Source organism: Tenrec ecaudatus, chromosome 12 (genome assembly GCF_050624435.1).
Source record: "Tenrec ecaudatus isolate mTenEca1 chromosome 12, mTenEca1.hap1, whole genome shotgun sequence".
Taxonomy (NCBI): Eukaryota; Metazoa; Chordata; class Mammalia; order Afrosoricida; family Tenrecidae; genus Tenrec; species Tenrec ecaudatus.
In genome coordinates this window covers 123,808,002-123,835,855 of record NC_134541.1, presented here as the reverse complement: position 1 = coordinate 123,835,855, position 27,854 = coordinate 123,808,002, and the positions used below count along the sequence as shown (strand labels likewise).

At 55.6% G+C, this 27,854-nt stretch overlaps 1 protein-coding gene across 3 annotated transcripts in view; it reads right to left on the bottom strand.

Moving 5' to 3' along the window:
- Positions 1-27,854, bottom strand: part of KATNIP (katanin interacting protein) — a 211,076-nt gene that overhangs the window by 9,729 nt on the left and 173,493 nt on the right. For all 3 annotated transcript variants that reach the window (XM_075564655.1, XM_075564654.1, XM_075564653.1), the window contains 6 exons: positions 24,129-24,854; positions 23,192-23,397; positions 16,711-16,789; positions 12,947-13,124; positions 2,525-2,690; positions 599-756 (listed from right to left, as the gene is read on the bottom strand). In XM_075564655.1, coding sequence (XP_075420770.1) covers positions 599-756; positions 2,525-2,690; positions 12,947-13,124; positions 16,711-16,789; positions 23,192-23,397; positions 24,129-24,854 — 1,513 coding nt within the window. The remainder of the gene's footprint in view (positions 1-598; positions 757-2,524; positions 2,691-12,946; positions 13,125-16,710; positions 16,790-23,191; positions 23,398-24,128; positions 24,855-27,854) is intronic.

Genomic DNA, 27,854 nt, shown 5'->3' with positions numbered 1-27,854 from the left:
CAGCAGGGCTGCCTTCTGCGTCAGGGGCAAGGTTATGATTTGGTGACTATGTCCAGCGGCCGGGCGGAACCGATGCTCCAGCGGGCAAGCTCATTTTCTTTTGAGAGTGGCCTCTGGCTACGGGGCCATCAGGGGCTTCAGTGAGTCACCTTAATGTGGCATTTACAAATTGTTATGAACCGGCTGCCGCTGAGGCCGGGCCGTGGAAATCCCAGGGAACCCATGAAACCTCAGCCTCTCTCTTTCTCTTTGACGCCTTTTAAACCAAGAACACAGGAGCCAGTGATGGCAGGCCCTTCCCTGGTCAGCCGGCGGGCGTTTGTGGAAGCGAGGCGGCTTGGCCTTTCTTCCCAGTGGGAAGCTCGGTGGAACGTTTCGAGCCGGAGGCAGCCAGCCAGCGAGAAGCCCGGGCAGCCTCGGACAGAGCAGGCGCATTGCATCGCATAGCCTTCCGGAGCAGCTTGGCCGAGCTTTAAAAAACGGTCCAGTTAGAAGGCGGCGCCTTTGATCAGCACTTCAAACCCCATCAGGTGGGGGACTGCGCGCGCGCGCACACACACACACACACACACACACACACACACGGCCGCCCACTCACCTCCTGGCCGGCGGGGGCAGCGGTCGGGGCAGCAGGTGGTCCACGAAGAGGAGTTCTTGAGCGAAATCAAAGTGGCAGTTGCCCGGGCCCTTCCGGATGAGGAAGCCCTCCGGGGGGGACACGCACAGGCCGTCCAGGGACACGTGGATGATTTTGGCCTGCAAACACGGGAACACCGGGCATGAGGAGGCAGAGCCAGTGCCGGGCATGCAGGGGTGCTCCCTGCAGGGGCTGCTGCGCCTGAGGAACGGGCCAGGGCCACCTGGCTGGGCTCCATTCTCCGGGGCTATTCCTCCTCCTGCCAGGTGCCAGGCAGCCAGCAGGGGCACGCGAGGGAGGAGCGCCCTGCCACGAAGCCACAGCACATGCCCTCCGGGCCGCACGCTTGGGGACAGATGGGACTGGGCCGAGGCCCTGTGACCTCAGCAGATGAGGGGCCTGAGGTATCAGGACCTGGTCGTGGCAACCACGGGGGTTCTCTTTTGGTGGACTTGGTGGGGTTGGGGGGACTGTCAGGGAGAGTACCCTCGGGGGCTGGGAGTGAAGCCCCACGGAGGAAATGCAGAAGCCCAGGCAGTACTGCCTCTCCCTCCAGAGCCCTGTGGAAGCACCCTGCCCTTATCCATTCCCCAGGGGGTGGATGCCCCCTGAGTAGTTAGGGAAGCAGGATTCAGAGCAGCGAAGCCATCTGCCTGAGGACCAAGTGGAAGAAAGAAGGGTGCGACACCCCTCCCTACCCTCCACCCGAGCCCAGGGCCCTGGACACTAACCACAACCAGGGGCCCAAGATGACCTGGGGCAGGTGCCTAGCATGTCTGCTCTATGTCCCTCAAGGACACCCTTTCAGGTCCCTTGCCAGCTCCTGTCTGCCTCATTCCCCCTGCCCACCTAGCCCTGGCATGAGGTTTGTGGGCACCAGACCTGTGAAGCAGGGACCCTGGGCCACACACTCAGGCCGCTGAAGCTCAACCCAAAAGACAGCTTTGCTCAAGGGAATCTGAGGCTCACAGGCACGTCTTAAAGCAGAAGAGCACACATCTGTCAATGTAGCTGACTTGACGCTGACTGGCTGGGGTGGCTCTGGTGGGTTTGTGACCCGTGTGTCAGACAAGCTATGCTGGGAAGGTGGCCGGCTCCGCTTGGCACTGTGGGCAGAGAGCTTGTGGGCAGGGCTCTGTGGCAGGGCAGGTGCAGAGCGCCCACCGTGCACTCAGGACTGGGGGCCAGGCCCCGGCCCCGTGACCTGGCGAGGCCACTGGAAGCACCCCCCTGGGTTTGTGGATGGAGGACATCCCGGCAAAGTCACAGAGCTGGCAAGGGCCAGGCCCCAGCGGAGCTGCCCTCCTACATGGGCTCCTGGCATCTCTTCTCTCCAGAGAACAGCTCTCCTTCTAGCCGCTCAAGAGCAGGAGCCCATGGGAATGGTGAGCTCTGGACGCGCATCTCCCTGGTTTTCCATGGCCAAGCTGCAGGCACCCTACCCTTTCCCACCCTGCAGCCATGGGAGGTTCCGGGTCAGGCAGAGCTGTATGGTGACCCTAGGACCTTTCTGAGCCTGGAACCCAGGGTCAATTATATTTGCCCCGCACATTCTGGGCAGAGGGTCCTACAAATACCTTCGAAGGCTTCAGCACAGGGCCGGGCTCTCAGAAGCCCTCACAGGGGCATAGCCTGCCTTCCAGGTGGGGGCTGAGCCTGCAACACCCGCCCTAGCGGCCCTAGGAGAAACACGGCTCTGTGGCCTCCCCCTCTGTCCCCCGCCCACACCCACCCGGGAGACCCTGGGTGCTCCGTCTGCCTCTGCTGCTGGCAGAAGTGGCCTGGGGCAGCAGGCTGCTCTCCCGGGCCGTCACCTGCAGCTCTGTCCGGAAGGGCCCCAGGGTGGCATTCGGCAGAGGGTGGAGCGGCCTGTGTGTCCCTGCTCACCCCTCGGTAGGTGTCCTCAGGGGACTTGTTGTAGTTCCAGAAGCGCAGGCCCGTGATGCTCTGGGCCCGGTCGAAGTGCACCGTGAGCAGGTGGTCCAGCCCCGGGGAGAAGGGGATCAGCCACATGTGCTCGTCCTCCGCCGTGATGTTCACCCCGTCGATCAGCCTGCGAGCAACAGGGAGGTGGTGGCATGGGGAGGGCGGCCTGCACGTGGCCTGGTCCCCGCCATCGTTCCTCCCCAGCCCATGGTGCCAGCCCTGCCGGGGAGGCCCGCCAAGGGCAGGTGTGACTGATGGAAACAGCGGGGCCCACCCTCAGGTGAAGCTGGGTAAGAGAAAAAGAACGGGAAAAATATATCCGAGTCAGTGCCCTTAAATAGGAGCCCCGGCAGCGCACTTGTTCAAAGGTGGGCGGTTTGAACCCCACAACCCCGCTGCTCTGCTGGAAAGAGATGTGCTGACCGAAGCCTTGGAAACCTGCAGGGGCCACTCCACCCCGTCCTGCGGGGTCCCTAGGAGCCAGCATGCACTCGGGGCAGTGGGTTCGGCTCTCGGAGGTGTGAGGCGGCGATCGCCCAGAGCTGGGTCATCCTTTAACCCAGTCAAGGAGCCCTGGTGGTACGGTGCTTGCGAGTTGGGCTTCAATCAGCAAGGTCAGCAGTTTGAAGCCACCAGCCGCTCTGTGGGAGAAAGACTGGACTTTCTACTTCCGTGCCGAGCTAGTCTAGAAACTCACAGGGCAGTTCTACCCTGCCCTCTGGGTCCCTATGAGTCTTGGCACTGCCTCGATCAATAGCAGGGAGTTTTGTTTTGTTTTGGTGTGTATGTGGGGGGGTTGTTTGTTTTTTAAACCAATGGTCCTATTTCTGGAATTCTTTTTCTTTTAAGGAAAATTCTTTCAATGTGCAAAAAAAGAAAAAAAAGCCAATCTGCACAAAAAGACATTCATTGTACTTATGGCAGCAGAAAGGACAGACAGGCGGCAACCTAAAAGGGTGGAGGAGGCTCTCCGGCAGTGGCGAGGGGTGATGGGGCAGCACGGGGTGGCGCCTGGCAGGAGGGCAGTGACGTCACCAGAGCCTGCCTAGCCTGCGGAGGAGGACGAGGGGGCTCCACCCACGAGCTGGCTCCTGTGAGGCAGACTCAGACAGGCCTCTGCTCACCCTCCTCTCTACCAGGGCGACAGCGGCTGCCTCACCCAGGACACTCCGCTTGTCGCTGCTGGGCGTGGGAAGGCCTTGCAATGAGCACACACCGCTCACCCACATAAGGGACCGTGTTAAGGAACAGGGTGCCACTTGGGATTGGGATCAGGAAGCAAGGAGGAAAAAAAAATCCCCCTTATACAGTGCAGGGCAGCTCTCTCTAGTCCCTTGACCCCGGGGCAGGCTCCTCTTGGCTCTGTTCCCTGTCGCTGCTGGTCCTGCCCCTGGGCCCCTTCAGGCAGTCGCTGCCTTCCAGCATGAGAGCCCTGGCTCAGAGTGACAGTTCTGGTGGGAGAGTCCTGCCCCCCACCCCACTCATGCGCTCTCTGCTTCTTCCTGTTGCTGCCAGGTTTGCTGCTGTAGACACACCTGGTCACTTTCCAGGTACCGCCCCTCCCCCTGGGGGTGGGGAGAGACCATGAGCTGACCAATCCCCTCTTAGTAGGCCACACTCATCTGCATCACAGGCTGCAACTTTCCTCATTTGCATGTGCCCTGTTCACCAAGCCCTGCGAGATGCATGCCAGCCAATCCCGGGGCAAGCTGCATGCAGCCCAGGACCAGAAAGCCCCTTCAACCACAAGTCCTGTCTAGCTCACCCAGGAGATGTCAGCCAACAAAACCGGCTCCCTCTCCAGGGCAGCCACCCAGGGCAGGGTTCTCTGAGGGTCTATCGAGAAAAACCCTCAAGCTGTCTTTCCAAAGAACCACAGCAGTGGCCTCAGACAGGAGCTTCTGGCACCAGGCAGGGAGCAGGGCTGCAGGAATGAGGACGATACTGCAGGACAGTGGGACAAGGGCCAGGTGTCAGAGGAACTGGTACCTGGACACATGCCCTCTGCCCCCAGCCATGGAGCACTGACAGTGCAGTGGGCTACACACGAGGCAGCTAGCTGCAAGGGCAGCAGTCTGAAACCACCAGCTGCTCTGTGGGGCTGGCTCTCGACTGCCATCCAGACGGACAATCTGGGGAACTGCTCGCTCTGCCCTGTCAGAGGTAGAGAGGAGGGCTGCCCTGGTAGAGAGGAGGGCTGCCCTGTCAGAGGTAGAGAGGAGGGCTGCCCTGTCAGAGGTAGAGAGGAGGGCTGCCCTGTCAGAGGTAGAGAGGAGGGCTGCCCTGTCAGAGGTAGAGAGGAGGGCTGCCTGTCAGAAGTAGAGAGGAGGGCTGCCCTGTCAGAGGTAGAGAGGAGGGCTGCCCTGTCATTGGTAGAGAGGAGGGCTGCCCTGTCAGAGGTAGAGAGGAGGGTTGCCCTGTCAGAGGTAGAGAGGAGGGCTGCCCTGGTAGAGAGGAGGGCTGCTCTGGTAGAGAGGAGGGCTGCCCTGGTAGAGAGGAGGGCTGCCCTGTCAGAGGTAGAGAGGAGGGCTGCCCTGGTAGAGAGGAGGGCTGCCCTGTCATTGGTAGAGAGGAGGGCTGCCCTGTCAGAGGTAGAGAGGAGGGTTGCCCTGTCAGAGGTAGAGAGGAGGGCTGCCCTGTCAGAGGTAGAGAGGAGGGCTGCCCTGTCAGAGGTAGAGAGGAGGGCTGCCCTGGTAGAGAGGAGGGCTGCCCTGGTAGAGAGGAGGGCTGCGAGGAGTTGGGCGGGCAGCATGCAGCCAGTGAGTCAATTTGACTCAGTGACCCTAGACAGGGTCCCCAGGCTGGAACGCTTCGTGGGAGCAGACGCTGCATCTTTTCCCTGCAGAAGGGCTGGTGGGAATGGTAGAGGGGTGTTTTCCTCTTATTTTCTAGACTTTCTGTAAAAAGGTTGAATTGCCTTTAGGATGAAATTGGATACCTCCTGTCTCAGGATGGAGAGGGGTCGGGGGAAGAGCAGGGGGAACCTAGCACCTCCTGGTTCCGGACCAGCACAGGTAGGGGTGGCGGTGCCTCTGCGGTGAGCTGGTCTGGCCTGGGCAATCCCCCACCATGACCAGGGTGCCCTAGCACCCACTATTCTGAACGCCTCGCCTGGTCCCCTTTGCATTCTCTTCCTCCGGGGTCTGGGCTTCCCTTGCTCCAGACTGCCTGTCTTCGCCTCCTCAATGTCCCCAGACCAGACCATGCCGCTGCTGCGTGCCCCGCCTGCTCAGACCCCAGGTCCTTCTCCCAGCTCTGGCCCATGTGGCTGACCAAGGCCCTGGGAGGCCTGCCCCAGGGACAAGGATCAACTGCCAGTCTCCTGGTCAACCCTCACTTCCTCCCCTCAATTCCACGGGCCTCCTAACGACGCCAGACCCTGGAACTCCGGGGAACCTTACGGTGTTGACCTGGAAGTGCTGTGGTACTGCCTAGAGTCGAAAACAAATTTTTAAAAGAAAACTCATTTGTATTTTAAAGTATGGATTGGGGATAAATCTCAGAGGTAAATTTTCTTTTTCTCCACCAGGCTGTGATTACATGGATGGAAGGTATGTGGTGTCTTCACAGGGAGGAACGTCAGCCAGGCAACCTGGGGGTTCATGGCACTAGGCTGACTGTTACTCCCACACCACCTTCTCTTAGCCTCCCCAAAGCAAAGACCTCGCTGTCTTAGAAACGGGGCCCCCGGCACAGGGCATGGTTTGGTCTTTTCCCATGCCGACGGAAGAGGAGTGGTACAAATCGAAGATGCCTGGAGACCACTCGTTTCGTGGCCTTGTGGGTCAAGCAGTCTCTGAGACCTCAGTCTCTGAGACCCTGGAACCAGAAGAATGAGAGGGTGCCTGCATTACAGGAGCAAATACAGAACAGAACCCATATCAGCAGCGAGACCAGGCCTACCCGCCCCGTCTACTAGAGACTGGGAAGCCTCGGAGACCATGGGCCCGCGTCACTGCTCAGGTGTGAAAATGAACTCACCCCCATTGATCGATGTTCAGCCAAACAAGAGCCAGGACCCTAGGGGGGGGGGGTCCCCAGGCCTTACAAGTAACCAGCCACTTGCAATAAGAGGACAGAATGCCCCCCACAGAGGACCAAGCTCAGAAGGTCTGGGAATTAAGGAGAAATGGGAGCAGGAAGCCCAGGGAGGAAGCGGGATCAGAGATGTTACACTGTGGGGACGACCGTCACTGAGAGCAAACAGAATGCAGACAAATGGTTGACAGATCCTCTCCGTGCACCTTCACCCAAAGCACAACCAAACATTAAAAAGGGAAAGGAAACACTTGCCCGGGGAGGAAAATGGAGCGTTTCTGAAGTGTTAGCAGCGGGCAGTGAAAGGGGATGGGGGGGGGGTGTTGTCTATGGCCATTCCCAAGAATATTTAAATGATACATCCCAGTAGCAATGGGCCTCCCTTGTGGCTAGGTGGTAGTCTCTAATATCAGTTTCCACTAAAAGAGGCATCCTCAAACTACAGCCCGAGGGCCACATGCGGCCCGGCCAAGGACCTTTATCTGGCCCGCTGGGTGTTTTTGCTCCATTTGTTTTTTTACTTCAAAATAAGAATATATGCAGTGTGCCTAGGAATTTGTTCATAGTATTTTTTAAAACTACAGTCCGGCCCTCCAAAGGGTCTGAGGGACAGGGAACTGGGCCCCTGTGTAAACAGTGCCAGGACCCCTGCCTAAAACAACCAACCAAACAAAAAGCACGACATTGTTTTTGAGAAATGACTGATCCTTCTCTAAGTCAAGAAAGGCACAGGATGCGCCTGGAACACCTGTGGCCTCGGATGTCAGAGAGATCGACTCCACACGGACTCAGGAGCCCCTATCTGGGTACCAAGAAGGATGGCGATGCCAATGGGCTGGGACGCAACAAGCATCAAACCAAACTCACTGCCACCAAGCCAGTGCTGCTCCATATCTATCCTATAGGACGGGGTAGTCCTGGGAAGTGGCTGGTGGTTTCGAACTGCTGGCCTTGAGGTTAGCAGCCTCACACGTTAACTACTACACTACCAGGCAGGGCTTCTCCCAACAAGCACAGCATGTTTAAACCCATGATACTAAATCAGTGACACTAAAAAGCAAAAACACACTTTGGAGGGTACTAGAGAACCAATATGCTACTGTGAAAACTGACAAATCAGACGCTGGGCATGGCGCTCTTATTTGAACTTCACCTTATGGTAACCAGACAATTGGGATAAGTTTTCTCTCTGTAGAAGGATTTTCAGCAAATATATAAATATATGGAAGAGAATATCAGAGCCCTCATGAGGTAATGGCAGTAGGCAGTGAGCATCGATTCACAGAAAAATCACGTGGCAACTAGGCATTATCTACATCCTGGGGGAAATACACAGAAATAGCCATAAAGTTCCCTTCCCTCGACCCTCAAACCTCAATCTTATTAGGCCACGGTCGATATGAGGAGCCCTGTGACTCAGTGGTTACACTTATAGCTGCCAATCACAAGGTCAGTGGTCCAAAAGCACTGGGTGCTCCTCATGAAAAACCCGGGCCTTTTTACTCTGTTAGAGCGACAGTCTCACAAGCTCCCAGGGCCAGTTCCACCCTGTGCTCTCGGGTCGCTGTGAGTCGGCAGCGCCTTGAAGGCAATGAGTTTCAGTTATAGATCCCATTAAGCATCTACAGACAATGAGAGCAAGTCAGGAACAAGTTAAACAGTAACACGGGGCTGGACCCAAGCCCAAAAAAAGTCCGGTTTCTTCAACAAAAATTACACGGGAAAATAAGGGGGGACAAAAAGAGGAGTCTATCCTCGGGTGACAGACGGTTTCCACAAAACCAGACTCACTGTCGTCAAGATGATGCGGGCTCACAGTGACCCTCTAGGACAGGGCAGGACTGCCCTGTGGGTTTCTCAGACCGTGACTCCTTATGGGAGTAGAAAGCCCCATCTTTCTCCCGAGGAGCAGCTGGTGTTTTGAACTGCTGACCTTGCAGGGCCTCAGGGACAGCGGTGGAACACAGTCTGATCTAAGGCCAGAACGTGAGCCTCGGAGGCTGGAAGGCACTCAAGACAACCAGAGAAGAGCCTCACTCCCTGCCATGGGGTCACTGTGAGCCGATAGGACAGGGCGGAACTGCCCCGTGGGTGTCCCAGGCTCGGAACTCTTTCCGGGAGAAGGCAGTCTCATCTTTGCCCTGCTCCTCACCGTTACGTACGTCCACCTTCATGAGGCGGATGGGGTAGAGTGTCTGGGACCTTCGTCTGCTGATGGGCATGACTTACAATGAGCCCACGAGTAACGAGAATGTGGAGTGTACAGAACACGAATCGCGGAAAGCTGGGAGTTGTCAGAGATGACGTGGAGCGCATAAGGATCGATCGATATCCCAGGCACTAGTGAGCTGAAATGGACCGGCACTGGCCCTTTTTAATCAGACCGTCACATGGTGCACGCTGCCAGAAAGACAAACGCCAGAGGAACGGTGTCACATTCATCATGAGAAAGCCCCTTCCAAGGCCCATCATGAAGCACAGCGCTGTCAGTGATGGGATGGTGTCCATGTGCCCACGAGACGCTCCGCCACCCGAGTATCATGCATGGTGCTGCACCACCACCCAGGCCGAGGTGAACAAGCTGAGCAGCTCGACCAACTTGTTTGGTCTGCACCGTGCAATCGGCGTGCACGGCTCAGGACTGGAGACTGGAATGTGCAAGCTGGACACAGAGGAAGAAGGATCCGACACTGGGAAATGGGGCCTTGGTGATAGAAATGGAGCTGCGGGAGAGGAATCTGCAAGGCTAGGGCCTCGCGGGTCGCAGACACCGTTCTCATTTTTCCAACCACGTAGATGGCGACACAGCTGTGGAACGATGCTGGGGAAGCTGCACGTCATCAGCCCGACAGGCCAGGCGGTGACCGCGGAGCAGAGTGTCAGTCACTCACACGCAAGTTCAGGTTGCAGCGGAGGAAAACGGAAACAGGTCCGCAGAGGCAGAGTAAAAGGTGGGTTGTACCCCAGCTGAACCCATCAGGAATGGATGGGATGCAGGGACCGCTCATGACCACAGGCCAGAGGTGTGTGGGGGAACAGTGAGAACGTCGTAGACAGCAAGGTCACTGGGAAGACGGGACAGAAAGAAGCTATTTCAAGGGGCAGTCTGTGATCAAAACTGAGGATCTTGAAAGAAGTGCAAGCTACAATGAAGGTATTAACAAAAGGCGGCGGCTCCAGGAATTGATGAAAAACTAACTTAAATGTCTCAAAACCCCATGCAGCACTGGATGCATGCTATGCCAGGAAGTTGGAAAGACAGCTACCTGGTCAACCAACTGGAAGAAATCGAACAGAATGCAGGAACGATCGATCTTGAACATTACATACAAGTAAAATTTTGCTGAAGATAATTAAGACACGGTTGTACAGTTCACAGGCAGGAAGTTGTCACAAACCCAAGCCAGATTCGGAAGAGGATGTGGGATGAGGGACGTCATTGCTGATGCCTGAAGAACCCTGGCCGAGCGCAGAGAACACCAGAAAGATGTTTCCTTAACTGTGCAAAGGCGTGTGGTGATGTGGACCACAGAGTGCAGGTCGCACTGCACAGGATGAGAACCCCGTAACACTTACTTGTGCACGTGTGGACACTGGCCGGCGGTTCAACAGAACCAGGGGACACGACGTGGTGTAAGAGCAGCGTGCGTCAGGGTTACGTGCGTTCCGCATACTTATTCAGTCCACGTGCTGAGCAAATAGTCTGGGAAGCTGAGCCGTGTGGAGACAAGTTGGGCAACAGGATTGGAAGAAGGCTCATTAACAACCTGTACGCAGATGACACAGCCTTGCTTGCTGAAAGTGAGGAGGACTTGAAGCGCTTGCTGATGAAGATCAAAGACTACAGCTTTCAGTATGGATTGCAACTCAGTGTAAACAAAGCCAAAACCCTGACAACTGGGCTGTGATAGTTACACAATTTTCAAATCAACTTGATAAATAGAATGAAGAGGTGGAGTCTGGTCTGGCAGTAAAGTCACAGCCTCTCTCTGGAGGCAGGACACACTCTCTCTCTGCTTTAGTTTGTTTCCTGTTGAGGAGACACTCAGAGAGCTGGAGGAGACATGTGGAGACCCGCGCCAGTGTTGAGATGGGTTCACTGCCACTGGACCCACAGGACTTCCACCTACCGGCCTGTGATCTTCCTGCATTTGGCATCATTGCATGTGCTGCCTGAGTAAGAAGAGTAATTCGTGGGCTACTATTGGACATTATGGGCTAATATCGAACTTATGGACTTGATCTGGACTAGGCTGGGATGCTTTATTGATGCATAATTACGTCTTGATATAAAGCTCTCTCTTTCTTACACATATATGAGTGTCAATGAATTTGTTTCTCTAGTCAATCCAGCATAACACATGGGCCAAGAGACAACATTATGACCACTGGAGAAAACACTGAGGTTATCAAGAACATTACTTGTCTTGTATCTACAGTCAAAGTTCATGGAGGTCAAAGGACTCGAACATATTACAGTGTTGGTCAAACCTGCCACACAAGACTCTCTGAAGGGTTAGAGACCACAGATGTCCCTGTGAGGGCTGAGGCACACCTGAGCCAGGCCATGGTGCTGTCCACTGCCTGGTATCCTATGTGAACGGAAGAAAGAAGACTGAAAGGCGCCGGTGTCTTGGGATGACGGTGGCGCTCAAGGAAATGGGAAGGACGATGGGTTGCCAGAAGAACAATTGAATCTTGGAAGAAGCATGGTCAGGTTTCTTAAGAGTGAGGAGGGCAAGGCTTTGCCTCCCAGACTATCTAGATGTGTCATCTAGAGGGTGCAGCCCTGGAGAAAGCATCATGGTAGGTAAAGTACAGGGTCGGCGACAAAGGACAAGACCCTTGGGGAGACGGACCGCAACGAGGAGCTGAAACACAGGTGTGAGGAAGGCGCAAGACGGGGCCGTGTCTCATTCTGCTCCATGTAGGGTTTCCATGTCAGAACGGAGACTGCCACATCTTTTCCTTGTGATGCAGTTGGTGGGTTTGCTCTGCTGACCTCTCGGTGGACAGCCGAGTGCTTAGCTGCTGAGCCACCAGGGCTCCTTGATCTGAGGTGAGGGGTGTTGAGTGGGTGGCACTAGGAATGAGGTGGCCCACAGCCAATCAATTCTACAGCTAGAAGCCGGGCCCACCGGGCTCCAGGCCTCGATGTGGAGGAGCCCCATCTGCTAGCATGGGGTGGTCAAGTGATGACAGCAGGGAGGGGACGGGGGCCTTTGTGAAGGGAATGGACCCTGGACCCCAGTGTGTTCTGGGCCAGGTCAGGAGGCAGGGCTGCACTATGATGATCCTCACCCCTTCCCCTGGCCCTGGGACTCACTGTCCTCTTCTGGTCATCCAGGACCCGGGGCTGTGAAGGCACAGATGGTGTGCAAACCTAGACTCCACTGCCTAACCAGTCTGAGCCCCTGCAGCCAGGTGTTAACCTCTCGACACTTGGGAATCCTCACCGCTCAAGTAGGGCGACGCTTAAATGGAGGAACAAAGTCCCACACTGCCACTGCTGTTATTCTCGGAGAACAGTTAGCCTGCAAGGAGCAGAGCTGCAGTCGAGCCCCCGGCCCTCTGACTTGCCTAGAGCAGGGGTCCTCAAACTTTTAAAATAGGGGGCCAGTTCACTGTCCCTCAGACCCATTGGAGGGTCGGACTATAGTTTGAAAAAAAAACTATGAACAAACTCTTAGGCACACTGCACATATCTTATTTTGAAGTAAAAAAAACAAATGGGGCAAAAACACCCTGCGGGCCGGGTAAAGGTCCTTGGCGGGCCGCAGTTTGAGGACCCCTGGCCTAGGTTCTCATCCACACCTGCAGGCAGAGCCTGGGTTCCATGGCTGTCCTGAGAGCAGGCTGAGTCCTTACGGGCTCCCTGCGGGCCCCTGCTACACTGGAGGCTGATCCCCAGACGGACTTGCCCCACTCTGGACTTAGGACGTGTGACAAGTCCCCAGGGAAGGGCAGTCACGGAGCTGCGAGCACCTACACGTCAAAGAGGACAAAGGTCCCGTTCCCAAAGATGCTGCAGGCAGGAGCTAGTCACACCCCAGCGTAGAGCTAGCCATGACCAGGGCCGACGAGTGTGCGGGTTAGCTCACCAGCGCTAGTCCCGGTGGGGAACAGGGAATACGCCTTGGGTCTGGAAGGGCCAGAACCCGTTTTGAGTCCTGCTGACCAGTGCTAGGTGTGTGGCTACCCCTGCCTCGAGTCTCAGTTTTCCCTGCCAGCTGGGAAACCTACAGAGACCTCCCCGGGTGGCTAGGAAGTGCTGGCGGAAGGCTGTGTCTGAGCTTGTTGTGGACCGCGGTGTCCCAGAGGGTGAGGCTGCTCGTGGCCACTTACTTGTCCAGGGTCCGGGCGTCGTCGGTGTACTCGGGGAGGTCATTCAGGTCTCGGGGGGAGGCGGAGAGCTGGTGCGGGCTGATGGGCAGGGCCTGGCCGTGTTTGCCCACCACCTCCAGGCCTGTGAGTCCCAGGTAGTGCAGGTCCCCCCAGGAGGCGGTGAGGTTTAGCTGAAGGCCTGCGACAGAAAGCAGCGTGGCCCGTGAGTCCTGAGTCCTCTGAGGCGGGCACCTGCCTCTGTGGGGAAAGTCTTCCACCTCTACAGCCCACCCACATGAAGACTCAGCCTCGACTGTGAGGGTCTTGCAGGCAGCTCTGTCCTGTCTCCTCTGAGGGCCTCAGGCTGGGGTGTTACAGGTGCTCAGGAGGCATCTACAGGATTTGGGGAGCTGTCACCCGACCTCACGTGCCTTCCATCAGGCCCCGGGCGGGAACGCAGTTGACCTAATCCTGGAACCCAGTGACTGATGGAGAAAGTGGCCCAGGATACCAGGCATTTGGGCGGAGGTTGGCTCATACCCAGAAGTTTCTAATGGCCTCTCAGGGCAATGGGAAGCTGATGGAGAATCGTCTGTCTTGGCTGATCTGCAGGTAAGCAAGCCCACTGGGCAGCCCAGGGGAGCACTACAGGACGAGGGCGCAGTCGGCTGTGGCGGGAGACCTGGGCAAACCTGGCGGGGAGGGCGCTGGGGGCGACGAGGGTGGGTTCAGGGTCTGTTTGGAAAGCAGCGGCGGCAGGACTTCCCAAAGGCCTGGATATGAGAGTGAGGGGCAGAGAGGAGCCGGGCATGGCTTCCAGAGGTGGAGGAAGTCTGGCTGGGGTCAGCACAGAGGGGACACTGCCACCTCCGCTCAGAAGGCAAAGGAGACGGGTCTGGTGGCTGGGCAGGGCCTGTGGTCCCGCATCTAATCAGAGCGGCTATGAAGGCCACCCCAACCTGCTCCGGCCACTGTATTGAGCGCTTTTCATGCCCACAGGCTACTGGGCCAGGTTTGGGATTTGGGGGCGGGGAAGCCTGGGCTTCAGAGACTAGAGATTCAGAAATCACAGGCCTCAAAACAAGTTCTAAGACGAAGAAAGAAAGCATACTTCACACACACACACACACACACACACACACACACACACACGTGTCACAAAAGCTCCCCTTTGCTGAGCTCGACTCCGAGATGAAGTTCCATTTCGGAGAACGGTCAGCAGCCCTCCGCAGGGGCGACATTTACCGAGTGGCGTCCTTGGGGAGGCCAGCAGATGAAGGGACGGCGGCTGCCTCTCTGGGTTGGCACCACTCCTTTCTGTGATGGCAACTCTCTCTTTCCCCACTCTCAGTGCGCCCTGATGGGGGTGAGCCTCACCCTGGCTGCCAGCGTGGCCACTACCAGGCCTGGTCAATGCATGCTTGCCCTCTGCCAGCTGCCTCCCTCCCCCGATGTGGTGATGGGTGCAAGGGCTGGCCAGGACTCGAGAGGCCACGGGGCTTAAACCAGACTGAATGCTGGACAGAGTCGCAAGCAGCCGCTCCCTATCCTCTGGGGTGACTGCGGGGGCTGGGGGGTTGGAGGGGGACTGGTGTAAGCTCCCAGTGCCCAGGAGCTCCTCTTACACAGATTCTGGCTGGGGGCAAGGCAAGAGAGTCCCCGTTCTGGGGTGGTGACTTCCTCTTTTCTAAGAGACCATTTGTTCCTCTGGCATTGCAGAGGGAGAGGGGTGACAGGAAGACTTCCTGGCGAGGCTTGGGACTGCAGTGGGGTCTACAGGAGGGAGAGGTGGGGAGGGTGCTGAGGGTCCGGCCCAGAGGTCACCTTCCTGCCTGAGCCCTTGGCTCAGTGCTCCAGGGTTGGGAGCACTGGTGGTTAAAGCTCACAGCTGCACCCCCACAGCCTGCTCCTGGCAGAGGAGAGCCTTCTTGCAGAAGGTCAAGTGTTGACAGAGGCCCGTCCCCCTCCCTGAGCTCGGTCCAGCAGAGCAGGCTGAGGCCCAGATGGGGCTGTACCGTTGCCACAGCCCAGCCCATGAGCATGCCCCAGGAAGAGGAGCCCCATCTCAGTGTGCTTCTCGGGAGCCCTCCCAGTGCCGGGGTCCTGCAGGCAGAGGGAGCAGAAGGGCTGGGAGAGCACAGCGGACACCCGTGTCCACAGAGGTCCAGGGGCCAGGTGTGGGGAGGAGTAGACCAGGGCTCAGAGATGGTGCTGGTGCCACCTCTGTGTGTCCCCAGGATAAGTGGAAGGGGGTGATGTGCGCACACAGGGCAGAGCAGAGCCGAGTGGGGGGAGGGGGAGTTATGGCCCAGGAAGCGAGCAGGCAGAAGCTCGTTCACAAGGAGCAAGTGTCTGAGGTGCTGTCCCAGGACATGGTGGTGCTGGGGTGGACGTGCATGGAAGGAAGGGCCTGGCCGGGAGAGAAAAAGTGGACAAAGCCAAGAGACGAGCGGACACAGCTGCCACCAGCGGGCATCCACTCGGAGGTCACCAACTGGCCGCTGCCGGCCGGACAAGACACTGTACTTGGCTCCCATGGCGTTTTAGCACTGGAAAGTAAACCATCACTAGGGACATTGAGATGTGCATCAAAATCTGGTCTCCAACGTCTGAGAAACTGAGAGGTCCCGGCAGCCCAGTCTGCAAGCCTGCAGGCCTTCTCCAGCTGAGCTGGGCTGCTGACCACACAGCTGTCTGAAACTGCCAGCCCCTCTGTGGGGGAACGAGGAGGCATTCCACTCCCATAAAGATATGCAGTCTCAGGACCATGGGGCCGTCCTCCTGTCCTAGGGTCACTAAGAGCTAGCATCCACTCAGTGGCAGGGAGTTGGAGTGTTTGGCTCATTGATGTCAGCGGCGGGGTTTGGCTTTTGGTCCACTCCCTGGTGGCCTTTAAGGAGGCCGTGTTTGACCAAGTGGACTGGTGGGTGTCTCTGCTCCTTCTGACTCTTAGGTCTCTTGTCCTGTGCTCTGGGTTCCAACTGCAGCCTCCCATGTCAGGGCCACGGGGATCACTGACGGCACTGTTGGGTTGCTAGATGCAGGATGAAGGGGTTGTCCCGCCCAGGCCTGCAGAGTTCCCCATCAAGGAGGTTGGAAAGAGATCAGGCAACAAATGGACACCTCAAACTGAGCATGCGAGTGCTCAAGCCCCCAAGCCGGGGTGGAGGGTGTGGGGAAGCACACGTGGGCAACCCAAACTAGGCCCAGGCTCACGACCTCATCCAGCCAATGAGGGCAACCAATACCTTCAACCACGCCTTCCCCCAGCCCGGGGTGGCTAGACAAAAGGCAGGGGACGCTCTCGCTCCCGCACTCTGGCCTCTGAGGCCTCTTGCCCCTTGCTCCCTCAAGTCCCCAGTCCCTGGGATCCTTCCCCATCCCCACCCCCAGTTCCATGCACGTGGATGCTCTTTCCACATGGGTGCTCCAGCTGTGAATGCCCTCTGAGACTGTAAAACCTGAAACATGTCTTGTCCTTCATAAAAAAAAACTTGGGTCACGAACGGGCCTCGGCACAGATTCTTGGAGCATGCAAAGCCAAGACCCGAGGTGTCAGCCACTCGAGAGACCTAGCAGCACCTGCCTGTGAGATGCGCGACTGTCCCCCTGGAATGGGGCACAGCAGAGAGGTGCTCCTTCTCCTCAAGTGACACAGCCCTGCCACGCTGGTCTCAGCCCACCCTTCCTACTCAATAGGAACACCTGCTTCAGTGGCCATGACTCCCCCTCTCCCGGCCTCCCCGCCTCATCCCTCCTGCCGCTGCCCCTGCAAGGACACTCACAGATCCCATGGTAGACACCTGGCTCTGGCGTGGAGACGTCAGGTACGGGGGCACTGGACGACAGCTCTGGCTCCATGACCTGCAGGCCAGCGGGGAGGAAGCAGAGGAGAGAAGGGTGACTTCAGTGATGCCCAAAGAGCTGGCTGGGGGGCCACCCCGGGCCCAGAGGCGGGGCCTGGTCTCTTTTCTCAAATGCCCTGCCTTGTGGTAGAAGCTCCATGACCAGAACTATGGGTGGGCCCAGGAATCCTGGGTGTGACTCCTGGCTGTGACCCCTGGCCAGAGAGGCTTTCTTTTTTTTTTTTTTTTAGGCCCTCCCCTGTGCATTTCCGAGACTGCACCTCTTTTTTTTTTTTTTTACATTTTATTAGGGGCTCATACAACTCTTATCACAATCCACACATATACATACATCAATTGTATAAAGCACATCCGCACATTCTTTGCCCTAATCATTTTCAAAGCATTTGCTCTCCACTTAAGCCCTTTGCATCAGGTCCTCTTTTTTCTCCCCTCCCTCCCCGCTCCCCAATGAGCCCTTCATAATTTATAGATTATTATTTTGTCATATCTTGCCCTATCCGAAGTCTCCCTTCCCCCTCTTCTCTGCTGTCCATCTCCCAGGGAGGAGGTCACATGTGGATCCTTTTAATCAGTTCCCCTTTTCCAACCCACTCACCCTCCACTCTCCCTGCCTCGCCCCTCACACCCCTGGTCCTGAAGGTATCGTCCACCCTGGATTCCCTGTGCCTCCAGCTCCCATATGCACCAGTGTACAACCTCTACTCTATCCAGTCCTGCAAGGCAGAATTCGGATCTTGGTAGTTGGGGGGAGGAAGCATCCAGGATCTGGGAGAAAGCTGTGTTCTTTATCTGTACTATACAGAGAGTCTTTCTTATGGGTAGGTGTGATAGTTACATAATCTGGTATCAATTTGGGACTTGAGAGGATTAAGAGTGAAGGGGTGGGGTCTAGTCTGTCAATTGGGTCATAGCCAATGAGGCCTCTGTGTGGGCATGGCCTTCTCCTGAGGATTCTGGGAACTCCTGTATTTCCCCCTTGGAAGCAGGAGACACTCTCTCACTACTCACTACCTGGGAGACTTTGTAGTTCACAAGACACATGGAGCTACGCTAGTGCCCTGAGACCTGGAGAAGCCACGTGGAGCCCCCTGCCGGCATTGAGATGCTTATTCTGCCACTGGGCCCACAAGACTTTGCACCCACTGGCCTGTGATTGCCCTGCATTTGGTGTCATTGCATGTGTTTTGTGAGTCTGAAGAGGACTTTATAGATTGGTATTGGATATATGGGTTAATATTGGACTTATGGACTTGATCTGGGCTGGGATGTTTTCTTTTTTATTTTATATAACTTATTTATTTATATTATTTAAATAGGAGTTCTTAGAGATATTGTAACAATACATATTCCAATTAAATCAAACATAATTGTACAAATGTTACCACCATCAGTTTCAATACATTTTCTTTCTTCTTGAATTCTTTGCTATCAGCTCCCCTTTATCTCTTCCCTCCCCCACCTCACCCCCAGGAACTCTTATTATTTATTATTATCATTTGCCTTGTCTAACACCATCAATGTATCCGTTCACTGCAACTCTGTTATTCACTCCCCTCAAATGGGGTCATACAGTCATCGCTGCTATCAGCTCCCACTTCTCCCCTTCCCTTCCCCTCTTCCTGTGCCCTGAGGGAACCATTACTCCCAGTACTGTTTCTGAAGGGTTATCTATTTTGGCGTCCATGCATCCACCGTTTTTAATTAAACAAATGACCACACACCCATCTAACAAGGTCAGTGAGGTGGAACAAAGACCATATAGTAAGGGGAGGAAATATTAAAGACCTAGGGGGGGTTTCTCAATATTCAACTGCTCTTGTATAAAAGTTCTTTCTTATACACATGTGTGTCTATGGATTTGTTTCTTTAGTTAAACCAGACAAATACACCAAGAGCCTGCTGTCCTGTGGCCCGTGGCACTGTTCCCGATGGCCCCCTGGACCTTGACCCCACCGAGCCTCCTGAGCTCCACTCTGGTGGGAGCACTAGGCCTGGATCCCCGGTGGTGTGGGGGACTGGTGCTCCCCTCCAGCTCCATTCTTCCGAAAGATGAGATCCAGGCACCTGAACCAGGCCCCACCCACCCCCTACCCGCCCCAGTCTTGGGCTCCTCCTCGTCTCTACGGTGGAAACAGGCTCCCTTCCTGCCTGTTTGGGCAGGGATTGGGTCCCACCAGAGATTAGCTTAGAAGATGAAAGATTCTGGGAGGACACAAGGCCTCCAGGCCAACCACTATCAGGAGGCCACGACTGAAGTACGAACCATGCTTTCTGAGCCACGGACGCTTGACCGCATTTTCAATCAGCTGTCGAGATTTTAAAATCAGAGGACTTTACATTTTTTTAAAATCCAAGTGTTTGGCCTCTGTTGGAAAAATCGGAACTGGCAGTATACCAGCACTCTTCCTGGGCAGAATGGCAGCTGCTTCTTCAGAAGCAGGGAGGGTTACAAGCCCAAGCTGGCTGGTGCTCACCCCTTTCTGCTCTGTCTGGCCCGAGAGCATATGGTTGGCAGCTGCCAGAGAGCACCATGGGGGCTATGGGCCTCATCAGTGCCTGACTTCGGTCAAGGGCATCTCAGAGGTCAACTTCTATCCTTGGTTTCTAGTTGTTTCACCCTCTCTTCAGCGGTCTCTGCTCTCTATCTCTCTCTGGCCTCAAGAACAACCCCCCTCTCCCTCCCCCCCACCCCCCGACTGTGGAGTCTCTTCACCTTGACTATTAGTCCTTGATTGTGTGCTGACCTGTCTCTGAAGGTGATCTTTCATTTAAAAAAAAGAATGTGTCCATCCATCGAAAGCACAGGATTTGGAGTCAGGCGGCCCTGCGTTCAAGGTCGGCTCTGCTACTTTCTGACCGTGTGATGTTGGACATGTCACTGAAGGTATGCAGAATGAGCTTTTCAAACGTGGAGACCCTCATCTCAGGACAGAGAAAAAGATGAGGCTGACACGAATTCCCAAGAGGCGAAAGATCAGAACGTAGATCATTTGTTCCCGGGGAGACTATGTATACCCAAGTCAGCCGACATGACTCACCTAGGATCTAAGGCTCACCTCCTCCTAGGGGTTGACCTTGGGGAATGCCCTTTGTGAAGGAGATTCGGAACCACTTTCTGGGACTCCTTGTCACGGCATGACCCAGCATTATGGTCCTTCCTGGTACATGTTCTTTTCCGTCTGGCTCAACCTCACTTGAGACCATTTGGTAACCATTTGGTTACCTTGTGGTTTGGAGGGATCTAAGTTAATTTTTTGGTGGCATAAGTTAGAAAACTGGGGCTCCTGGATTAGGCCGTCCCAGTGAAATGCACAGTTTGATTAGTGTGTCAAAGCTCGAAGAAACATCAAAGCAGTGAAACATCAAAGTCAGGACACTGACTATGGATGAACAACACATAATAAAGAATCACAATATCAAACTCAGCTCCCACTTCTGCTCTCCTGAAAGCTGCTACCTTTGTGCTCTTCTTTAGACCTGTTCCCCAGATGGCTCTTCATCTGAACTTCCTCTTTCCTCTAAAGTTGAAAACACACAAACAAAACCCCCAGCAAATAAGCCCTCGATTAAAATCCCCATTAAGGTTTGCCCTAAGAGTGACTCTCCTCGTGTCACCTTTGCCCTGTGGGGACAATCACAGTACAGAGCAGAGTGAAGGGCAGTCTGAAACGCCATGAGGCCTCTTTACTTTCCTAAACTGCATTCACCGCCATGGAGCCCGTTCCGCCTCACAGTGAGCCTACAGGACGGAGTGGAACCGCCCCTCTGGGCTTTGAGGCTATAAATGTTCACGGGAGCAAAAAGCCTCATCTGGTGGGGGGGTGGTTCAAACTGCTAACCTTGTGGTTAGCAGCCCAATTTAGTAATCCTCTATGCCTGGTCCTATTAATTTCTGGAGAATTTGAAATCCTTGAAGCCTACCCACCTGGCTCCTCAATGGATATCAGCTTGCTCACATAATTACTGGCCCAGAGAAAGCCCAATTATGGCTACATCAGGTGTCATGATAAGACCCTTCAGGGCAGTTTGGCTTCAAACGTTGATAAAATGGCTACAAAGCTGTTAGAAGGCTCTTGGGCCATGGGGGGGGGGGGGCAGAGGAAGCTAGATGCTATCGCTAAGGCTTTTCCTACGAAGGCTTCTTATGCACATTTTCAAAATGGAGAAGCTTGCCAAGTTTTAATTGACACTGGAGTTACCCCGTCTGCTATTAATTCCACCTATTTACTAAAATGTCGAAAGTAGTTGGAGTCCAACGCTCCTGAACAGTATTAATTCACAGCCTATTCTGAAGTCTCTTGATCCTATAGAAGATTTTCACTTTCACCCCACCCCCTTAGTTCTGATCCCCCTGTCAATCTGCGGGAAAGAGATCTTCTATCCACGTGGGGCTGCCACTTGTAATTTAATGAAATCGGGATGTGATATTGAGCCTGCCTGAGATCTCTAAGCCAACAGAGAAAGACGGCGTTCAGGAAGGAGAGGCCGACACTTAGTACAAGCGCAACTTGTCCCAAATCCAACTCGAACTACTTCCCTTCTCAGGATACTTTCTCTAGCTCCTGGAACGGCACGGGCCACCACATCTACAGATGCAGATTGTGTTTGTCAACTGACTCATTGCAATTAAATTTTAAAATGTTTAATGAAAAAAAAAATCTAAGCCTGTGCCCAAAGTTTCTGGTAGCCATTCAAATAAGAAGACAAGAAAAACTAGCCCCTGCCATTCAAGATTTCTTTTCTAAAGACTTAATTGTCCCTTGTAATAATGTGTTTTGGTTCTTAAAAAGCAACAAATGATAGGGGCTGGAGACTTATTCAAGATTTGCATGCAGTCAACCACATTGCTATTCCTGGTTTCCCAGCAGTCCCTAATCCTCGTCTTATTACGTCTCGATGTCCCCTCAGACTCTATTACGTCCCGACATCCCCTCAGACTCTATCACGTCCCGACGTCCCCTCAGACTCTATCACGTCCCGACGTCCCCTCAGACTCTATTATGTCCCGACGTCCCCTCAGACTCTATGATGTCCCGACGTCCCCTCAGACTCTATTATGTCCCGACGTCCCCTCAGACTCTATTACGTCCCGATGTCCCCTCAGACTCGACTCATTTTGTGGCTGTGGATTTTTGCAGGTCTTCTTTCAGCAATCCTGTGCATTCTGAAAGTTGCTATTTGTTTGCTGCTACCTGGGAAAATGAATAATTCACCTGGATTGTGATGCCCCAAGGATTTGCTGAATCAACCACTTGTTTTTCTCGGATTCTGCATGCAGATGTGCAGCCCTCAAAGTTCACCACAATCCACAGTGCTGTGACATGGCAATCACACGCACGTTGCCTCAACCTCCCTGTGGGCCAGCCTCGAGGACCAAACACACTCACGGCCATCGAGTCAATTCCAACTCATAGCAACCCAACAGGACGGAGCAGAACGGCGCCCGATCTTGACAGGAGCTGAAAGTCAATGTTTCTCCCGCAGAGCTGGCTGGTGGGGTCCACATGCCTTCCTAGTTAGCAAAACGTCGGAATGTAAGCAATGTGCTCCTGACAATAACTGTCAGGAAGTAAGCAGTTTTTTTCCTGAAAAAGCGATTTAAAAACAACAACAACAAAAACACTCATCTAGCAAGTAAAACGGGCACCATTCACTCCCCTTGAACCAAATGGTCAACCCTGACATTTCAAAGAACTCCAAAGCGGAAGTTGGCTCCAGCCGTGGCCCCACCTTGTCTTTGCTCTTTAAGCATGAAAGTCTCCGGCTTGATGGGAGAGATTGTATTTTTCTAGCACTGCCCCATTCGGGCTATATTATTCCTCAATATTCCCTCGTCTGTAACTCCGAACAGAGTGTGGGATTTCTTTCATGACACCTGTCTGGGCTTCAGTTTCCTACATGAGAATACGAGTTTCTACTCATTGGCTGCCATGCGGGTTGCACCGGACAGCGCCTGTGCCCCGTGCTTGGCTCACACTCCAGCTCATAGGCCACCGCCATGACGATCATTGTTTTCATGAAACAGCTGCCTATCACAAGCATTTATAATCTCCCATCAAAACAACAGGGAGCGATCAAAACGCAACGCAAAGCCAAAAAATCCCCTGGAGACGGCCAACCTCCAAATTATAGAGAAGACATAAAGCTGACTTCTCGTGGCTTTGATTAAAATTTGAATACTTTCTTCACTTTGGTTTTTGAAAAAAAAAACAATAATTAGAGAATGAAATACGACATACAGGGGGGAACGTGAAGTAGAAAAATGGGAAATGCCAAAACAGTAGCACTGGCAGCTTAAAGACTATCCATCTCAATTCTTCCTGCTCTGCCGCGACTTGGGGGCAGAAATGTCTCTAGGGGGCGCGCACGCAGCCCACGCTCCGCGGTCCAGTCCTACCTGGTCCTCGGCCCACAGGCCGGCCTGGGTGAAGGGCCGGTCGTCGCCCTCGCTGTCGGCCGTGCTGGGCCTCCCCCGCGCCTCCTCGTGCTGCAGGCTGCCGAGGCTCTCCACGTCCGCGTCGAACGTCTCGTCGGAACAGAAGATGGCCTCCAGAATGTCGTCGTCGGTCGTGAAGAGGATCGTGTCGCCAAAGTGCTCCGGGGCTGAAAGGCAGAGCCGGAACTCACCCCAGAGCCCAGTGCTTTCTTCTTCCATCAACCTGTGTGCTACGAAATCCTCCTGAGCCGCCAGCAGCTCTAGATGTGGAAGTCGCATTTGTCTTCCCGTGCATGCAAATGGGATTCAGGGGCTGTGAGGGCCATGTCAGGGCTGACGGAGGGACCGAATCGCATTACAATCCCTGTGATCGGGCATCAAGCAGGTGGCATTTCTTAGGCGTGACTGAGCTGCTATGGCCAGTGCTGCTAGTGCCCAGGACCCCCACACCTCCAGGTTCCTGCTAATCCCTTGTCTTAGGGGTCTGGCCAGAGGACTCCGGGCACTGGGTGCCAAACGCCCCACTGGCTGTGGGGTTACAGAGGCCCTGCTCCTTTGTCTTAGGCAGGGCAGGCCCTGCAACTAATGCTCCAGGGAGCCCTTGGGTCAGACTGGGCTAGGCACCCCCATTCCATAACCCATAGTCTCACTGCCCTACACATCCCTCCTGAGAGCTCTCCCTCAGCGAAACACCTGCAGCAAGACCCCCGCCTGGGTCCAGATTCTAAGCAAGCTGATGAAGGCAAGTCCCTGAGGATTCAAACAGATGTCTGAGGTCAGTTTCTGCAGAGCCAGCCCTACAAGGTGAGGAACAAAGCAGGGGTGTGAACAAGGAACGACCTGCCTGTCATTGGCTTACCAGGGGGCTTAGTAGAGTGATCTTAGGGACATACGGTACCTCCGGTCAGGGTCCCCGAGGCCTTGGCAATTTCTCCTTGGAAGATACACTGTGTGTCCAGCAGCATCGTGACGTCTCTCACGCCGCGGAAGGAGTGTATCCGCGACTTGTTGTAATTCCAGACCCTGATCAGGGCCACTTGGCAGGGGTGCGTGAAGTCCATGGCGATGGAGTGGGCCTTGCCAGGCGTGAAGGGGGCCAGCCAGACGTGCATGTCGTCTTGGGTCCTGTTCACCCCGTCAATGAGGTTGGTGACCACACGGGGGTCTTTCCCATAAGCTGGCAGGATGTTGATGTCGGGCGGGTCTGCTCGGATGCTGGCGACCTGCACGGGCTCACCCATGGCACTGAATATTTCTATGCCGTTCAGGCCAACGTAGTGCCGGTCCCCCCACGTCGACTTGATGTCGATGACCAAGTGCTGACCGTAGGGCAAGACTGGGATTTTGAAGTCGCTGTCATCCACTGCCCCTGCAGGGCCGGCGTCCGGCTCGTGCGGCGGCTCTGGCTTGCCCTCCTTCCAGGGGGGCAGCAGGTCACTCTGCCGGCTGCTCTTCTGCTGCTGCAGGAACTCGTCCAGGACGTCTCCCTGGGGTTCCGTGGTGGAGATGCGCCCCCGGTGGGAGAGGTCGAAGGCGCTGAGGGAGTTCCAGGACTCGTGCAGTACGTGCTCCTGCTCACTGCGCCACCAGGCCCGCGGGGGTGTCTGGGCGGGCAAGGCATCTTCTGCAAGAGAGACACAGGAGGACGGCATGTGGACGCGGCCTGTCTCACCTAGGGGCTCTCGGCTGGGTGGGCTCGGGGGTGGGTTGTCCTTGGCTGGCTCTGTGCCAGAGAGGCTCTATGGGCAGTTGGTGGACCGGGGTAGGGACACCAATGCGTGTGAGCACAGGATACTGCGCTGGTCCACGGAGCATGGTCCAGAGTCTCACACAACTGTGGGCCATCCTGCGGGGATTCAGGTCAGTGAAAAAAGAGAATGCCAGTGGGTTGAACCTGTCCGCATCGAGGCTGCTTGCTTCAGAGAAGATCCGCAGCCTCTGAGACTCCCCTCTGTGCCCTCCGGGTCACTAGGAGTCGGGTCCTCCCGGTCTAGAACCAAACCAAATGCCCTGCCATCGCCAAGTCCAGGGCGACTCACAGTGACCCTTCAAGGACAGGTAGAGCTGCCCCTGGGATTCTCCCTGTGACGGTAACTCTGGATGGGAGGACAGAGCCCGTTTTCTCGCACGGAGCGGACGGTAGTTTTGAACTGCGGACCACGCGGTTAGCAGCCCAACACGTAACGGCCACCCCACCGGAGCCCCTTCCCCGAGGCACCGTGTGTCTGGCAGGCTCTGGGAAGAGTGAGTGTGACCGCCCCGCGGGGCAGGGGAAGATTGGGTTGGTTAGCGACTCGACCAGCAGCACTGCCACCACCAGGGGAATCCCGCACCCCCCCCTCCTCCCTGCGGCCACACTGCTGCCCTGACGTGGGAGTGTGCAAGCCCAGGTCTGCATCTGAGACACGTGTCGCAGCCACGTGACTCCAAGGGTCTTTTCAGAAACCACCTTCTCCTGGCGGGCGGGATGCTTGTGAGAGAATGCTCAGTAGAAGACCCCCAGCCACAGTTTTAGAGAATGCACGTCGTCCTACTGTGGGCAACATGCGTCCTGTGGGTTCACAGCGATCGGTTCCGGGGGTGACTGTGAAAGACTTTTGTTTTCTTCTTGGTGGCTTTCTGCTCTTCCGAGTGCCCCAGATGAAGTGTGTGATCACGTTCAGAATCAGGGAAAACCGGCTATGTGGAGAAGCGAACGTCCCAGACAGGACTGCAAGGCACGTGTACGGGCCCAAAGCTGTCTTGAAAATGTGTACTGGCAGGAAAATGAACAAGTCAGAGACAGCGTGGTCCCTGTGCCGTAAGTAGGGCCCAGTCTGGAAAGGGTGTTTTCTGTGTAGCGCTACGTGGGGCGTCCAACTCCAAGTGGGGGTTCTGAACCCCATCCCTCTGCGCGACAGAAAGAGCTGGATGGATGCAGAGACACCAAGCGAGGGTCACGCACAAGCCAAGGGGAAACACCCGGGCAGGCCTGGCACAACTGACCAGGGAGGAGTCGACTGAGCCAAGACCAAGATATGGCCATTTAGCCTTCAGAACCATCGGAAACCGAGTTCCTGCTCTTTGCTGCCAGGCCGTGTGGTCTGTGTGCTGCAGGAGCATGTGGGAGCTCGCTTCTCCTTGTGGCTGAGATTTGCTCCAAGAGCCTTGGCCTGTGTGCTGACCATCAGGCGAGTGTGGCCCGGCCCCTGGCAGGCTGAGCTGAAGACCCTGCCCTCCAGCTTGTAGGACAGAGGGGCTGGGTGTCCTCGCAGCCATTCATGGCTGACCGCCATCTAAGGGGGGCCATTCTGGACAAACAGCGGCTGAGGACACAGATGTTACGTTTTGTTTTGCTTTCTCCCCTCCTTTCACGGTGTGCTGTGCCCTGCATGCTCCAGTTTCTGCCTTCCTCCTAGGGGGCCCGCTCCATCAATTATCTCCTCTCTCCAGAATCTTCCATCACTCGGCCCCACTGGCTCCATCCCCTCTCTGCCCGCACACGCACATAAATCTCTCCTACCTAGGAGACAAGGAACAAAGGAACCGGTCTGAACCGGAGGTCTCGCCAACCACCATCCTGGCTTCTCTTGCCTTTTCTCGGCAGACGGTCCGTGGCTTCACTGCCGCTGCCCGCTCTCAACCCCGTGTGACCGGATCCCCGAATGCCCACCTGGCACAGGGCATGCACCCTGATTTGCCTCTGGAGAGCCCCTGCCCCCCAGCCATCTACCCTGGGGGAGGGCTAACAGGACACCTCACGCTGGGGCTCTGGGGACACAGGGGAGAAAGGTGCTATGCTGGCACAGGGTCGGGTGGAGCTGTCCTGTAGCGACAACCTGCCTGAGACTAAAGCCAACACGGGCAGGGAGAGCTGGGGCAGGGAGAGATTCCGTGGCCTCTTTTGAGCCACTGGATCCAGCCTTGGCTGAAGTCACACCACTGGTGGCCCTTGTCCCTTCCATCCGCAAGTCTCCTGAACTCATCACATCTCCTGCTGAAATGGATTTCTCCACGTGGCCACTGACGTCCCAATCTGCTCTCACTCCTCACTCCAGGAGCCTTGACGTTTCAGGCCAACCTGCCTCCCCGGCGTTCCGTCTGCTGCTGGGGATAGTGTGCGTTCCTGGCTCTCCAGCTCCCTGGCCCACAGCTCCTCTCCCTTTCTCTCTGCTCCAAAGTCTGGGTGCATTCCAAGGCATTAATCTAAGTCCTTTCCTGACACGCTCAGCCCGCTCGGTCTCACCCAGCTTCTAGGCACAAACTGTTCAATTCTCCCCATCAGGTCCCAGCTTCCTCCCCGGGCTCCCTCTTCCAATTCCAGCCATGTCTTAGACGTGTCCATCTGCCTGCCCCTTCCACTTCAGACAAGTTTGCCATCAGGCCCTCCAGCTGGCACCATTTCCACGACACGGAAAGTGATACAATCCGACTCCTTAACATGCTCCCAAAGCCCTGGAGGGTGGGTCTTGCTGATTCTCCAGGCTCAGTACAGCGCCTCTGGCTCCAGGCTCATGCCACCCCAGGCACCCCGGCCTGTCACCCAGGGGCACACCAGCCTCGTCGTGTCCCAGGGGCCTGTGCTTGCTACAAGAATGCTCCCCTTACCTGGCTACTTGTCACCCATCTCCTTGGAGTGGCTTCT